This window comes from Vicugna pacos, chromosome 32 (genome assembly GCF_048564905.1).
Source record: "Vicugna pacos chromosome 32, VicPac4, whole genome shotgun sequence".
NCBI lineage: Eukaryota > Metazoa > Chordata > Mammalia > Artiodactyla > Camelidae > Vicugna > Vicugna pacos.
The window spans coordinates 17,395,222-17,412,751 of record NC_133018.1 but is presented as its reverse complement, the minus strand read 5'-3'; the positions used below and the strand labels follow the sequence as shown (position 1 = coordinate 17,412,751).

General features: G+C 35.2%; 1 protein-coding gene across 13 annotated transcripts in view; it reads right to left on the bottom strand.

Annotated features, from left to right (window-relative positions):
* Nucleotides 1-17,530, bottom strand: part of ATXN2 (ataxin 2) — a 108,133-nt gene that overhangs the window by 67,765 nt on the left and 22,838 nt on the right. For all 13 annotated transcript variants that reach the window (XR_012066326.1, XR_012066328.1, XR_012066329.1 and 10 more), the window contains exons 2-5: nt 14,262-14,298; nt 12,694-12,753; nt 12,133-12,204; nt 11,450-11,600 (exon numbers count right to left, since the gene is read on the bottom strand). Coding sequence is in view for 8 of the 13 variants with exons in the window: in XM_006204840.4 (XP_006204902.2) it covers nt 11,450-11,600; nt 12,133-12,204; nt 12,694-12,753; nt 14,262-14,298 (320 nt within the window). In the remaining 5 variants the exon portion in view is untranslated. The remainder of the gene's footprint in view (nt 1-11,449; nt 11,601-12,132; nt 12,205-12,693; nt 12,754-14,261; nt 14,299-17,530) is intronic.

Below are 17,530 nucleotides of genomic sequence, written 5' to 3'. Positions count from 1 at the left end.
CTCCAAACCCCTGGAAATCACAATCTTTTTATTGTTTCTGTAGCTGTACCTTTTCCAGAATGTCATTTGGTTGGAATCGTACAGTTTGTAGCCTTTTTAGACTGGCTTCTTTCATTTAGTAATGCATCTTTTAAGCTTCTTCCATTCTTTCATGGCTTGATAGCTCTTTTTTTTTTCACTGCACATATATTTTTAAATTTACATATATGCACTGTTCATTGTTTCCAAGAATGTTTAGAGCTTTAGTTTTTTAAACTTACATAGTTATCAAAGAAATAAAGCCAACCACAAAATCAAAATTCAAAACGATACACACACCTTGCTAATAACAGCAACATCATTTATAATTGCCAAGATATGGAAGCATCCTAAGTGCACATCAACAGTTGAATAGATAATGAAGATGCAGCATATATATGTGTAATGGAATACAACTCACTCATAAGAAAGAAGGATACTTTGCCATTTGCAGCCCTTCATTCACTTTTTCACTTCAAAAATCAGAATTTTATAACTGGCATAAAACGTTTCCATTACATCAAAAACAACAAAATAAATACCTAGAAATAAACTTAACCAAGGAGGTTACCTATACTCCGAAAACCAAAATGACACAAAGAAATGGAATGATTTCTTGTGCTCTTGGACTGGAAGAATCAACACTATCAAAATGGCCACACTACCCAAAGCAATCCACAGATCCAATGCAACTCCCATCAAAATACTCATGACATTCCTCACAGAACTAGAACAAACAATTCCAAAATTTGTAAGGAACCACAAAAGACCCCGAACAGCCAAAGCAATCTTTTGTAGGTCTTTTTTTCACCCCTTTCTTCTTTTTGTTCTCTTTTCTTATGGTTTGATGACTAGAGAAGGTCCTCTAACATTTACTGTAAAGCTGGTTTGGTGGTGCTGAAATCTTTAAGCTTTTGTTTATCTGTGAAACTTTTGATTTCTCCATCAAGTCTGAACGAGAGCCCTGCTGGATAGAGTATCCTTGGTTTTAAGTTTTCCCCTTTCATCACTTTAAACATATCGTGCCACTCCCTTCTGGCCTGTAGTTTCTGCTGAAAAATCAGCTGATAACCTGATGGGAGTTTCCTTGTATGTTATTTGTTGTTTTTTTCTTGCTGATTTTAATATTTTCTCCTTACCCTTAATTTTTGTCAATTTGATGACTATGTACCTTGGTGTGTTCCTCTTTGGGTTGATCCTGTGTAGTACACTTTGCGCTTCCCAGACTTGGGTGACTGTTTCCTTTCCAAGTTGGGGAACTTTTCAGTGATTATCTCTCCAAAAATTTTCTCAGATCCTTTCTCTCTCTCTCTTCTCTTTCTGGGACCCCTATAATGCAAATATTAGTGAGCTTCATGTTGTCCCAGAGTCCTCTTAAACTATCCTCATTCCTTTTTATTCTTTTTCTGTTTTCTGTTCTGCCATAGTGATTTCTACCAATCTGTCTTCTAGCTCACTGATCCATTCTTCTGCCTCATTTAGTCAATTCTTGGTTCCTTCTAGTGTGTTACTCGTTTCAGTGATTTATTCTTCAACTCTGTTTGAGTATTCTTTATACTTTCTAACTCTTTGCTAAAGACTTCGCTTTGTGCATCTATATTCCTCTTGAGTTCTCTGAACATCTTCACCATCATTACTTTAAATTCTTTCTCAGATAAATCACCTACCTCCTCCTCATCATTTATTTCCACTACTGGGATTTTCTTGTGCCTTGACCTGGGAGATACTCCTTTGCTGTCTCATATCGTCCATCTTTCTGTGTTTGTAGATTCCTTCCACAGGCTTTGGGATTGCTGTTTTCTTATTTCTAGTATCTGCCCCTGGTGGATGAGGCTGGACTAGAGGCTTATGCAGGATTCCTAGCAGGAGGAGCCAATGACTGCCCACTGCTGGATGAAGCTTGGTCCTGGACCTCTAGTGGGTAGGTTTTTGTGGCTTAGGAAGTCTGCTGATGGGTGTGGCTATGTTCCCACCCTGTATGTTGTTTGGCCTGAGGTTTCCCTAGAGGCTAGTGGGTGGGGCTAGGTCTTTGTGCTGATGATCCAATCAAGATGTCAGCCCCCAGGAAAGCTCATGTAGATGAACACTCCCAGAATGCCCGCCACCAGCTTTTATGTCCCCTGGGTGAGCCACAGCCATCCCTCACATCCCCAGAAGACCTTCCAAACCCAGCAGGTAGGCCTGGGCCAGGTTCCTATGCAATCACTGCCTCTGCCTTTGGACCTGGCACACAGTTTCCATGTACACTTTCCAAGCAAATGGAGTCTCTGTTTCCCCTAGTCCCGTGGGGCTCCTGGCACCAAGCCCCACTGGCCTTCAAAACCAGATGTCCTGGGGTCTCCTCCTCTTCCCAATGCCAGAACCTGAGGTGAGGAGCCTGATGTGGAGCTTAGAGCTCTCACTCCTGTGCGAGGTCCTCTGCAACTTAAAAAATCTTCAGCTTGTGGGTTGCCCACCCAAGGGGTATGGGGCCCAGTTATGTCACAATCACACCTCTCCTACTGTCCTGCTGTGGTTCCCTCTTTGTTTCCAGTTGCAGAAGATCTTTTCTGCTAGGTTCCAGTCTTTTTTTCGATGACTGCTTAGCATTCAGTTGTGGTTTTGTTGTAGTCACGAGGAGAAGCGAGTTCATGGTCCTACCACTCTGCCATCTTGACTGGAAATCTCGAAAAGCAATTTGCTTAAAACCGAAATTAGCTAAATTAAAATTTGAGCTGAGAACTGTTCAGAAATTTTATCACTTAAAATGCTACTGTATTTGGCTTTAAAAATGAACCAAGTATTAGGGAAAAAATTTTAAACCCACAAACCAGATTCCTTTGAAAGATCCGAAAGATCAACAGTCAAGACACTACAGAATCAAATACATACCAAATTAATGTAACACAGAAGAACAAAAGAAAAATGAAAGCCCATTTTGTGAGGCTTCCTGTATTAAAAAAACAAGGTTTTAAATGCCACAGAATGTTAGATTTCTAATTCCCACATTACCCCCAAACCCCAAGAGATAAGAAGAAATTCTAACAAAGAGGCCAACAGAAAAATGTATTTTTGGAGTGGTATCTGGAGGTGAACATTCTGTTTTAAGTTTCTCCATTAGGATCCCGTTCAGAACTCCATTTTGAGGGGTGAGGAGGAATCTTTAGTCTGTGCCATGCAAAAAAATGAAATGGTCTAACTTTGTTCAAACAATTTTTAATAAAAGGTACTGTTTTCATTTCAAAAATTAAAGAAAGAGAAAGGAAAATGGAAGGAAAGTGATTTTGTAGAAAATTTAGGGCAAAAAACAAAAAGAAAATAAAAAAATATATCTAGAAATGTTCAGGAATCAAAAAACTGTACTTCCAATACTGTTAGCCAAAACAAGAGTCTTTTTACAACAATTAACTCTTAAACCTATAGCAAAAGTCTTTGGAAATAGGTTAAGAAAAAGTTACTAAATGAAATTAAGTCCAATTCGTATGGCTATACAAACACCATTCTGTTTCCTTGGCAGACATATAAAACATTTTACAGATTCAGATTGTTCCTTTCTAATATAAATTAGAAAAAGAACTGTTCAAGTGGACACGCTCACTTAAAATTGTTTACCAGGACTGATCTGAGCAAAAAAAGCAATCAATTTCTACTTATAGTCAGATGGACTAGAAATTAAGATAGAGACAATTTATGCACCTTCCTTCACTGCCCTGGCTTTGTTACTAGGTTTAATATATTTGCTATTCGTAAGACTCCACTGAGACTATGCAGAGCAAGACAGAAAATAAACTAAAACCAGACAATAACTGTGTATACTAGCATTACACAATACTACCAAATAAACTGTCTTCGTGAAAATGTCCTAGACTCATGTGAATTATCTACTAGGGAGTTAAAAAATACTATCTTTTTAATTTAAACCACCCACTAAGAGAGTGTTAAGTTGTCTTCTGAGCCCCTCATTATCACCAGGTAGTAGTAATCTTACTTTTACCATTCAGCAAGTTAACTGAGGAAAAATCACATTCCACTACTCTGAAACTTCATTTCTTTGATTACTAGTGAGGTCGACTATCTTTCCATAGGTACACTGGCATTTGTAAAACTTCTTTTATTCCAGTTTTCCCAGTTTGTAGCATGTCTTGTAAAACTTACGGTACTTTTGTACACATCTAAGTTTTTAATGTTTTTATAATCAAATATTTCAGTCTTTTAACCTTATATAAATTTTTGCTTTGGTGATCGTGCTTATAAACTCCTCCATCTCAAAATGATATAAATTCACAGATTTGCTCTAGAATTTCTACACCTCTTTCTCTTTAACCTTAATTTAAGGTTTTGTTTTGGTGATAGGTGTGGAGTAGGAATCTAATATCCCCAAAATGTTGTTCCAACACCATTTACTAAATCATGCATCTTTACTCCAGGTTTAAAGTGTTACCCTTATCATATATTAGTAAAATACCCATATGAATTTCATCTGTTTTGGGTTCTCTATTCCTTGCCACTATGACAACTACATTTTAATTTTAATGCATTTTGATGTTTGGTAGAGCAAGTCCTTTGTGACCTGTAGGAAAAAATTTCCAAAATTCTTCTCTTAATACATATTATCTCATAAACTTGATGATGATTTTGTCAATTTCTACACAAACAGATACTATCCTTAGCAATTACTCTGAGAAGAACAGACAACTTTGCAGTGCTACATATTTCCATTCAGAGTATGGCATATTTCTCCACTTGCTCAAATCTACTTTTATGCCTTCAAGTGTTTTATAGCCTTCAGCTTATCCACATATACTATGCTTATTTCTTCACACTTTAAATTGTTTCTATTGTGAATATGTTTTTCTTTTATATTGTCTTTCAGTTTAACAGCTGACTAATGCTGCTAAATGAACAGAAATCAATAGTTTTCATATATACCTTGATCAGGTAATCTTACTCTTATTGGTACTAAACAGTATTTTTATTTTTTTGTCTCAATAAAATTCTACTTTGTGCTAGAGTTTTTTTTTTAATTTTCTTTTAAATGAAGAGTTATACACATGAAGAACAGAGAACTTCTAAATGCTCTAAAAACAAAATTTTAATAAATGAAAGGAAACCATATTTTAATAAATATGCAATACTCCCCTACTACTTACCTGAAACAACTCTGTTCAGCTTTTCCTTTTTTTACATCTCAATAATCTCTGGGACACCTCCATATTGGCTTCAGTAAATGCTGATTGATCTCCATTTACTACTTGGCCACGGCACGGACATACCCTTCTCTAACTAGCCCACAGCAAAGCTAAGGAAGTAACCTTTCCAATGGTAGAATTTTAACAAAAGATTGTTAGAACATGGACTTAGAAAAGTTATTCCCAAAAGCCCAGAGGCCCAAGCCAACCCCCTTACAGGGCTTTCCTGCCCAGCTTCCTGGACAGCTCCCAGCCACAAGACCACATGCCTATCCAACACCCATTTGCCTACCTACCACAGGGCCTATCCACTCTCCTGCTCAAAAGGCAAGCTGTCAATCCCAATCACTTGTCCAATTTTAGAGCTGCCTGTCTACAGCTTCAGCACTTCCTGCCCATCTACAGAGCCTACTGCACATCTAGTTCCAAGAACATGCCTATTCAGCTGCAAGGCTGTGGCCTGCCTGCCATACTAAAGCACCACCCATGAATGACTCTGGAGCACATTCAGACGCCTCAGAATCCAAGGCTTCTCGGGGCCTTATCCTGCTCTGGGATTTGCCTCTTCCTTAGATGACTGACATGGAATTTGTAATACGCCCTTCAAAAAAGACTCCTCTCTATTATTCACAGGACCTTGCCCTATCAGACATACAGGACAGCCACATGGGAACAAAACAGTGCAACACAATAAAATAATCTGTATGATTTTATTTCTCACTGCTCTCAATGCATTCAAACTCCAACTTCCTCCAACTACTACCATCTATACAATTCTTCATCTCTCTGAACTCCATTTGGAATTCAATGCCACCAATTTCAACATTCCATTTTTCTTGAATTCTTTCATATGCCGTGCTATCTCCAACTCTGAAAATGCCTAGGGCAGAGCTTCTTAGCATGGAGTATGTAAACCCCCTAGTAAACTGTAACAATTAAATATAAGTCTCTGTGTGTGTGTTTTCTAGGGTGAAGGCATATAGCATCACTAAGTTCTCAAAAAGGACCCAAAACATACATACTAAGTCTTGAATTCCTCTGTACTGTCTATAGCAATAAGCACAGCAATGAACACATTCGAGAGCTCCATTAAGTATTTTTTTGGCTGGCTGTATACATAAGACCACTTACACTTTTCTTGTTCTTTAAATAAAACAGTGATTCTTTAAAAGTATGTGAAGGCCCTAATTTCATTCATTCAAAAGACATTTATATTGAGAACAAACTATGTCAACACACTACAACAGGCTCAAGGATTAAAAAAAAAAATACAGTACCCACACATAAGGAACTCAAAGTACAATGGGAGACAGAAATATTTAATTATAATACAACGTGGTATAAGAGCAATGATACAGAGAAGCTGGAGAGGAGGTTTATATATGGTAGCAGATATTATGAGGGTACATAAGCAACTGACACGTGGTAAGAGAAACGGGCAAAGAAAGAAACACTGGGAACAGAAACACACTGAAGGGCGGTGTGACTGAAATGAAACTCAAGAAAGAGGCAGAGAAGAAATGATTAATAAGACCCTTGAAAAAACAGATGAGCAGCTTCTGAAGGGTGAAATTAGGTGCCAAACATAGCAGTAAAGACTGAAAAAGAGTACAAAGAATTTAGCAAGTGGAGGTTACTGGTTGCCTGAGAAGTTACCAAGTTGTGAGTATAAAAGTTAGACTACAATGGGATGAGGAGTCCATAGAAAATAAGAAGTCTGGATAAGAAAGGAAGACAGCACAGTAACTAGAAGAATTCAAGATAAAAAAGAGATTCTTTTTAAGATGAGAAGGACGTAAATAGGTTTTCAGGCTGAAGGAAAAGAGTAAGTAGAGAGGAAGAAGTTGAAGAGTGGACACATAGAGATGGTATAAAAGAGCAAGAACCCAGGAAAGGTAGAATGGACACAGTCAAGGGCATGGCTGGAGAAGGTGGAGTTAAACAGGAAGTGAGGTATCCCCACCTCCTCTACCAAAACCAAAGGAAAAAGAGTAATGATGGCAAGGCGGTGAGAGAAATCCATATGTGGGGGAGGGGACAGATAGCTGATGATAGCATTCCTAATAACCAATTTTCTCATATATGATTCTTCACTTATTGTGACAAAGGCACTGGCAAGCAAAAGTGATTCTTAAGACAAGTCTAACTTGATAATGGTTGCAAATACGGAATTACACAAAAATTACACAGTCATTACATTACGTAAGAGTCAAAGGATCAGTTTACAGACAAAGTACCTTCTGTGTGATTTCACTAAAGCCAGTACAGGATGTATTTTTGATCAGCCCTAACAGCTGAGATGCAGTAGGAAAAATGATCTACAACTAGAGTTGGCAAACTTTTCCTATAAAGGGCCAGACAGTAAATATTTTTTGGATTTGCAAGTCATATAGTTTCTATTACCACTATTAAACTCTACTGCTATAGCATTAAAGCAGCCATAAACAATGCATAAACAAATGGGCGTAACTGTGTTACAATAAAACTTTACTTACTGATGAGTGGGTTTGGCCCACAGGCCTTAAATTTGCTGACCCTTTTTCTCTAGGCTAAGAATAAATACTACAAAGGAAATGAAGCAGTAGAAAGAAGCATGAAAGAGAATGGAATAAGAAGTAGAAGAGAAGCCAGGGAACTCAAATATAGTTGAGCTGGTATACTATATCAAAGAGCAAAATACAAATAAAGGAGCAACAGGAAGAGCAGAAAGAGAGCGAAGGAGAAAAGCAGATGAGAAAGAGACACTGGAAAAAGACAGGAAACCAAGTAAAAAGTGAACAGAGATAATATGCCAATTCTCAGGTAGACAGATATAGAGACAAAGGCAGTTGAGTCCTAAAAAATAGATGGCAAAATGAAAAGGGGAAAATGAGGGCATCCCAGATCTGTGTGCACTGGAATTGAAATAAAAGATAAAACACCAATTTTCCAGTGATAATCTGATGATCTCTTCTAATTATGCATGTGCAAAAGGAACCCACGGCTTGCAAGATGTAAAGCTATTTTTCATTTTGCCCATAGATCAAACTGGTATGTGTATAACATTCAAGAGCTCAGATGAAACTTATTCACCATAAGAAGATATCAATTATTTCTAGGCCTTTTATTCATTTGCATATGTATATGAATAAAAACTTTAAAAACTTATTGAGATCAATAAAGTTAGCATTAAAAAGTTAAAAGCCACATTGACCTTACTAACTTTAAAAAGTTTCCCCCAAAAGAAAGCCAAAGATTTAAAGAGGAAAAGAACTTTGAAACAATATAATAACCTGCATATTTATACTGTATGAAAAGTTTTTCACTTTTGGCTTTATTTGTGGGGAAATCTTTTAAGGTAAATTCAGATTAATTCTGACACAGCTCAGCTAAACAACAAACCAGACCACATAGTTTATGTCTCTATAGTACAATGCTTAAGAACATGACTTGGGGTTAGAGAGCACTGGCTCTGTGTCCTCACTTTACCAAGCTGCTTAATCATGTCTTAGTTCCCTCATCTACAACATGTGGGTAATAGTCATACCCACTTCGGAAAGTTATGAGAATTAATTTTAAAATGCACATACAATACTTAGCACAGAGTCCAACGTGTAGCATATGTGCTCAAATTTTAGCTAAGTATTATCAACCTTAAGAACTGGATAGTTACAGAAGAGAATTATAAGATAAAACCTCAGAAAGGAATTTCCCTCTTCTTCTAGGAAGCTATAATGTAATGTTAGTTTTTTTTCTTCTTATCACTCATTCACTTCTATTAATCCTTTAAAAAACAAAAACCCTCAATCCATGTACCCATTTAAGTTGTAAAAAAGTAGCATCAAATTAATACCAGCAGGGACTATTCAAGATAATCTCCAATACTAAGACAGAAAGAGCACTGTGATGACGTAAGGAAAGAAAATATAAATCCTCAGGAGTCACAGAACAGATCCATCCCCAGGATCTCATCATCTGAAACCCATGGCTCATGCCCCTGGCTGCACCTCAGAATCACATACTCAGAGCCTCACCCAAAATAATTATAATTAAATCAGAATCTTCCAAAGTGAGAACTAGACTTTTTTTTTAAAACTCCATGGGTAAGTAAAATGTGAGTCCAGCATTAAGAAGCATTAATTAAATCCTACCTTTCTTTACTCAAGGAGACTAGAAATCTGAGTAAATCTTTAATATAAAATAATATAAACCTAAAAGCAATACTGAATGCCTTAATTTTTATAATTAATAAATCTTATCAATTAATTACTCTAAAAAAGTTTTCTCTATGGTATCTCCAAAACAATACTTTTATACAGGGTAACTTCTTCCAGGACAGTGTTAAGAATCTGGTTAAGAGAACTGAAATCCTAACACATGACTTAATACTATTTTCAGGATCCTATGCACTGGACACAATTGTATAATTCACTAAACCACTACAGTCTTTAAATAAAATACCTGAAATTACTCCACTATTGGATGTCCTCATCAAGAAAACTATTTATGTATATAGCAAAATACATCCATCCCCTTATGAGCGTACTGAACGTTGCCAAAGCTGTCGCTCTGATCTGTATTTTCTTGGCTTTCTACAATGAACACAAATTACCTGAGAAATAAAGGCATAATAAAATAACAAACAACAACAACAACAAAATTTAAAGACATTAATTTTAAGAGGAACAAAAACGAGTACTATAAATATCTTCAAGTCATATTTATCTTTGCAAATTTGGGAAATGCCAATTTAAACAAAAAACAAAGCATAATGTGAATAGCTGTCAGCAAAATGGCCTGGAAGCCAACAGAGCAGGGAACGTTTTGCTGCTGTTGTTGCCAATATTTTTTTTACAGAGTGCTAAGCACTAAATTCAACTAAAATTTTATTTTCCCTTTTGGCTTATGATCCAAGTCAATTTTTAAATTTAAAACAGTGAAATACTTCAATAGGGTAAGTATAAATATAAATAATTCTTTGCTCCTAGGCATAAACATCAACTCCAAAGGCAGTAACTAAAAAAAGATGTGTTTCCTTGTATGGACCAATGAAGGACTCTCAGACAAAAAGTTGTGAATCAAAGACACAGATATTTGAGAAGATAAAAAAAAAAAACAAAAAACAGACCACAGTGCTTTCACCAGCAATGCAAAGCAGTTAGAGCACCCAGCACTGCTAGCGTCTGAAAAAGCAATCTAACTATAGGTGAGAACTTTATCAAGAGGTTCAAAAGAAAAGCTACTTGTAATTTCTAAGTAATAGCACAGAAGAACTTGAGTACAACTATGAAAACAGTTGTTGGTATAGAATGAATTATGAAAATCAAAAATTGTTGCCATAATTTACAATAGAAATGACTACAGAATTTGACACCCTCCTCCAAAAAACCATGTAGGAATTTTAGAACCAAGTTCAAAATTGCTAAGACAAGCTTTTCAATGAGTTACTGAACACTCAGTACTGCAGAGTATGTGCTCCAAGTAAGTAACAGGAATTCCCACATTTTCCTCAACAGGCACTTAAAACAGACTAAGTTTTAATATGACTACATCATCACTTTTATAGTCTCCAAACACAGTCCCATACTCCGCACGTTTTTCTCAGTATACATGTTCTACTTATCTTTTTCAACTTCATTAGACAATCGTTTTCCATCCAAAGCTCTCTGCCTTTCTGTCCTGTGCTTTGATTTCTTTCCAGATTAAAAAACTAAAGCATTTATACAACTATAAGCATAACAAAACTATATAAGCATTATTCTTTTCTTTTTTAATTGTAGTTGATGCACAATATTATATAAGTTACACAAGTGTGTAGTATAGTGATTAACAATTTTTCAAGGTTATATTCCATTTATGGTTCTTATGAAATATTGGCTACATTCCCTGTGTCGTACAATATATCCTTGTAGCTTTGCATAATCATTACTTATAAGCATTATAAAATTAAAAATGTGTAAGCTAAAACATTGTCAGCTAAATGTGATAAGAAATGTTCAGCTGGGTATAATCAGTAGCATTCTTCACCATAAAACTATCGAAAACCCTTTATAAACTATTTTTAATAGAATACAAATTTTCATTATTTATCCTACCAAAACTACCAAGGGATCTTCCTCTGAAGTTTTAAATATTTTCCAACAAAAATACATTAAGATTCCTATTTGTCTTAATCAAAAAAGCCCTCCCCCCAACTCAAAAAAAAAGTCTGTATGATCAATGTAGAGTCTTTGCTTGAATAAATCTAATAAACCATGAAACACATTTAGGAAATCAAAACTCACCCCTCCTTGCATAACTGGAGTCCATATCTTTAAACTGTACCACAACAAAGTCTGAACACTTGAACAAAATACTCTCCATTATTTCTTCACGTTTTGGCCCCGAACTAGATTCTGTACTTTTCTCATGTGCAGCATCAAGTACCAAATCACACTAAAGAGAAAAACATGGGTAAATATTCCAAACACTTACAAAATAAAATATGACAAGAATTCTTCAGTACATCAAGGTACTATTTCTTACATGCCTTTGGAAAAGTTATCTCAAGAGATCCTTATAATCATACTTTTTTCTCAGAAATATGTATTATCCATTCCAATATTCAAAATGTCTGCCTTAAGCACAATAGTGAAAACAACGAACACTGGATCCCTCTTCTAGTTCACAATGTTTGAAAAGGCCAAAAACTTTTAATAAACACCTAGAGCAAGAAATCTTTTTGATGATCAAACTCATCTATAAAATAATCAGTCTTTGAAACTGAAGAGTAAGATCATTCAAAGTGGTTTTTAAGAGTGCTTTCAAGGTAAAGTACTGACCATGAAAATGTGATGAATACACCCAAGCTCATAACTAAAAACTGCTAAATCAGAACCTAACCAACATTGTCAGGAAGTCATACAAACATACACAGTAGTAGTTGATGATTCATGGGGTTTTACATTTTAAAAAAAGTAAAAATTACCTTAGGACTGTATGTTTTAAAAACTCCTTCATATACACCTCCATTTTTCACTTGTACTTCACATTTGGATCCCTAAAAACATACAATTAATTTATCAAAGAAACAGTGTACTATGCAGTCATGAGGGATAACTGTTTTCATTTTACTTTTTATAACTAATTAGGCTTCATTCAACATTTTAGGTATTCTCTGACAGAAAAAATTTTAAAACATTAACAAAACACTGAATTCCCAAAATTCTTCACGAGGCCCTGCTCAGAGTTTGCAGTATAAGTTTAAATACTGAAGTTTAGTATTTTTGACTCCAGTTTCATTGAGTGACAATTCACTAAAGATAATCAACTAGTAATACTATTCTGTACACAGCAGGGTTAACAAGAATGCTTTCATAGTGAGCTACAACAACTTGAACAGAGTTCTAATCTGTTTTTACTAAATCATCCTGATTAAACATGACCTAAAAAATGTTACTTTGAGAATCATTCATCCACATTTTAACTTCATGAAATTACTGTATTCCACTCCCTAGGCAGTTTCAACCCCAATACTCTGGTAACTTACAACAACTGATGTAAGTATATGAACCATCCTCATATTTGCATAGATTCCATCAAAAGAAATCTGGAATATTAAGAAAAAACATTATTAGCACTTATCTTTGTATATGTACATATTAAAGTTTGCATTTATTTTGTTACAAAATGTTTAGTTAGGTTTATAACACCTAACACTCATTAAGGGAAGATTTAGTTTGGTACAATCTTTGTCTTCCTTATAGAGTAGTTTTAAAAAGTGAAATCAGTCATACCAATTAATAATGTTTTGACTATACATGATACAAAAAAAGCAAAAATTAACTTCCGTGCATGAGGAAAGACAAGACCACAGGAACAGAAGACAGATCAATGACTGGGGAGCAGGATTCACTAAAAAGTGCCATGAGGGATTTTTGTAGGTGATGAAACCATTTCACTATCTTACTGTGGTGGCACTTACACAATCATGCACCAAAACTCACAAACCTGCACACTAAATAGGGTTAAGTATACCTTAATAAATGAACAGGGTAGACGGGGGAAGTGGAGGCACCTTTGTAGAAGACCCCTGACTATCTTCCCTTAGCATATCTGAATCAATGATATTGCTCTAAGGTCTAATCAATCACACTACTCCTTATTACACACTATATAAGCATATAGCCTTCTGATTCTAAAGTAGAAAATTTATCCACAATACAGGGAAAATCTCAAATATCAGTGAGTTTCTCATTTCTTTCTTCTATCTTGTGGAACTTCTTCCTTTGTGCCCAGTTTAATTTCATTGACAAAGTTCCAAAATTTAAAATCAGAAGGGCCTTTCCAAGTGAAAAAAATGAAAGAAATAAGAGCTAGCTCACTATTTCAAAACCAAAAATCCAAAGAGCTTTGCAAACTCCAGTCCTAGTGTTTCATTTATCTCATTAATCATTTACATTTGCCTTGACTAGATGACTTTATAAAAGAACAAGTGAGTTATTATTATGTGTGAGAGAAAAAAATATTAGTTACAGATAATTCTACATTTTACACATAGAGGAATCATCAAATAACAACAGATATAGCTAATGATTTTGTACCAAACAGTACTGACCTATAAAGGTTCTTTGTGATATAAAGTTCAAGAGAAGCGAATTTATTTTGGTGTGGTAGGGGGCATGGCTGCTGGCCTATGGCTTAGAAATCACATTTTAGGTACCAATTTTTCCAAACAAGTAATTAAAGTTACTCACCATAGGGAAGAGGGTATAGCTCAGTGGTAGAGCTGCATGCTTAGCATGCACAAGGTCCTGGGTTCAATTCCCAGTACCTCTATTAAAATAAATAAATAAACAAACTCATGGCTTTATTTCTTTGATAACTATGTAAGCTGAAAAAGCTAAAGCTCTAAACATTCTTAGAAACAATGAACGGTACATATATGTAAATTTTTAAAATATGTGCAATATATTGTGCATATGTATTTACATGCAATACACTGTATATGTGCAAACTGTTAACAATTCTACCTAATAAAACTGAAAAGTGGAAAAAAATAAACAAACCTAATTACCCCACCTCAAAAATATTAAATAAAAAAATAAAGTTACTCACCGTAGACTGAGGCAGTCCTTTGCTACTGTTTCGACCTCTGAAAAGATTAAATGTTACGTTTGTTAAATTCAATAGGTTAAACAACCTAAAAAATATTTTCAGTATTAAAGTATCTTATAATTCCATCCAAATAAAACATAGGCTATCTGTGGGGAGGGCTCATCCAATATTAAGTATAAAGGCTACCTAAGTATAACTGTCTCTTGCTTTGCTGGCTCAGAGGCCCAGAACAGGTATGGGTCATGGAAGGGAGGAAGAAAGAATGTAAATATAATCAAAATAAATAAATGAAGTAAAAATTGAAACAGCCACTTAAATAATAAATACCAAATATAATAATCTCTATGCTAAAATCAATACCAAATATAATAATCTCTATGCTAAAATCAACCAATCACTGTTATAAAAAGCTACTCAGGGGCAAAATATAGATTGTATTCCTGATTTAACTGACATATTTCATTAACATCAAGTTACCTCCCATGTTTTTTCCCCTCATCTCTAAAAATAGTACTGTGTTTACAACTGGAGAAAAACATTTGAAAATACGTTAAGTCATTCAAAGCACTTTCACTTCTAAATAAGTGCCTCTGTCAGGATCTATAATATAACAAGTTCCTCTCTCCATCAATCCCCTCCCTCTGGAATAATGAGTACACCCAAGTTAGCTGTCACGTAATTTCCAGTACAGTGGACTCTATTTTCAAGTGAGTTTAAAGAACATAATACACCCTAAGGCTTGTTTCATTGGAAAAGATTAGGCCCTTTATGAAGTGATAAAAAACATTAAGAAAATAAAATGTTATATTCCTGATAAACATTAGCTACTCTGGAATAACAGTACTGGAATCCATCCTAATAAAATAATCACAACGTTCAAACTAAGGCACAAACTTAAACACTCAAAGAGAAGTACAATCCAGGTGAAAAAGTCCAGCAGTATGAATGGTGCCAATTCCCAGTAAAACAGGACTAGTCTCAGCCCTCCGAGGCCAGGGCTGATTTGGTTTCCAACTCCATCGCCCTCTCACCTAGAAAATGTCCTCGACCAAATTACCTTTGAGATTTCTCCTATTTCTAACATTCTGATTCTATAACTCTTTGCCTCACACACAGCACAGATAAATTCCTGAAGTCTAAAGAATATGACCAATAACTTACCACTTATAAAACTTACTACAAACCAGACACTATGGTAAGTACCACATCAAATCTCTCACTCCTACTTGAACAGGTGAGGATGCTGAACCTTATCATTTAAGTATGTTGACCAAAAGCATCCAGTACATGAGCAGCAGAGCTGGTATTTGAACCAGGTGATCCAAAGTACAGACTTTTCGTTTCTAGGTTATGCTGCCTCCCTGAAATTATATCACAAGGAATAAACTAACTTCACAACAGAGCCTAACCTAATTTCTACATTTTTCAAACACCATTTATTGTTTTTCTACTTGTACTCTGTAGCCAAAGGCTATAAAATGGCTAAATCTTGCTAGAAGGATTATCTTATCCCAGTGGTTGCTGAGATGCCAGTTAAAAGATTTAAACAAATGTCACTAATTAAGTGCCCTTAAACTCATGCAGTGTCCCCACAAGGCTATTCAGAAGAATTTAAAACATAAAACTCCTTTATAGAAGTCATACTATTTTTCTTATTGATTATACAGTTATATCTTTGAATAATAAAGAGCAATTGTTTCAACAATCTGGTTTACTTAGAACAAACTAGTCAACAAGGAAAATAATAAAAGACCCAACAGCAGTAAAAAGTGGTACAAGAGGGTAGAAACCAATGATTTCCATTGATCTACCAGGTGGCTGGACACCCAAAGGGAATTTTAGTCTATTTATAGCAACATTCTCTGAAACTGGCAAAACCCCAAAGTCATCCATTTTTTTTCTTTTTAGATCCACTCAGATTATGCTTTACTTTTACTTTTTTTTCTTTAGTATTTTAGGACAAAGCATTCTAATATTTCATATAGTAGCAAAAATTGAATCTCAAAGCCAAGATCAAATTCTAGTCCTAAATATACTTATTAGATAGATCAGATTTAATGAAACAGGATTCTAAGCTTTCAATAGTCACTCAATATGAGGTTAAAATGTGATTCAAAACGCCAAATTAAATAAAGAAATTTACAAAATACCCGAACAGATTTTATTGCTTCAAAATAATACAGGAGGGAGGAAACAGACAGGGTTATAAACGAAACAAGACTGGCATGAGTTGATAACTGTTGAAACTAGGTGGTAGGCGTGCAGGGGTTCATTACATTATTTCTCTTGCTTTTTACAATTTCCCTCACAGGGGTAAAAATGCTTTCTGATGACATAATGGGAGCCTGGATTTAATCAAGTTTTTAGACCTATCAGTTTATAGGAAACATTGGGTAGAAGAGCAATGTATCATTAGGTTACAAATCAGTTCAACCCAGTATGTGGTAAATGTGACTTTACAAATGACAGTTCTTCCACAAATAATGGCATTAAAAAAAAAAAGGGTGGAGGGAGAAAAAATTATCATCATTTAACAATACACATATATCAAAAGCAAAGTGTGGCTTACCAATTTCAAAACTTACCACAAAGCTACAGTAATCAAAATATTGTGGTACTAGCATAAGGACAAACATAAAAACCAATGACACAGAATAAAAAGCCCAGAAATAAACCCTCATATTTATGGGCTACTGATTTTTATCAAACGGGGGGGGGGTGTCAAGATTATTTGAAGGAAGGTTTCTTCAACAAATGCTTCTGGAAAAGCTAGATAACCACATACAAAAGACCCCTGAACTTTTACCTTACACCATATATAAAAATTAACTCAAAAAGGGGGTCAAAAACCTAAACTTAAGAGCTAAAACTATAAAACTCTTAGGAAAAAACAAAGGGGTAAATCTTCATAGCCTTGAATTTGGCAATAATTTCTTAACTGTGACACCAAAAGCAAAGACAATATAAGGGGAAAGAAGGTAAAAAGCACTTCCTCAAAATTAAAAACTTTTGTGCAAAGGACAGTATCAGAGAGCTCCACCTCCTTGTCATACTTTCAACCTGACATCTGAATTCCAACCAATAAATGTGGAAGGAATGGTGGAATTTGGTAATTACCACAGTAATAACTGTTTTAGGCAAAAATCACCAATGGATATTAAATCTAATAAAGCAGAAACAGGTATTTCCATATTTCCATAGCCACAAAGTATCTCTTCACAAGACACTGATTAATCACAAAGTGAAAAATAACTTAATATAGTAAAGGA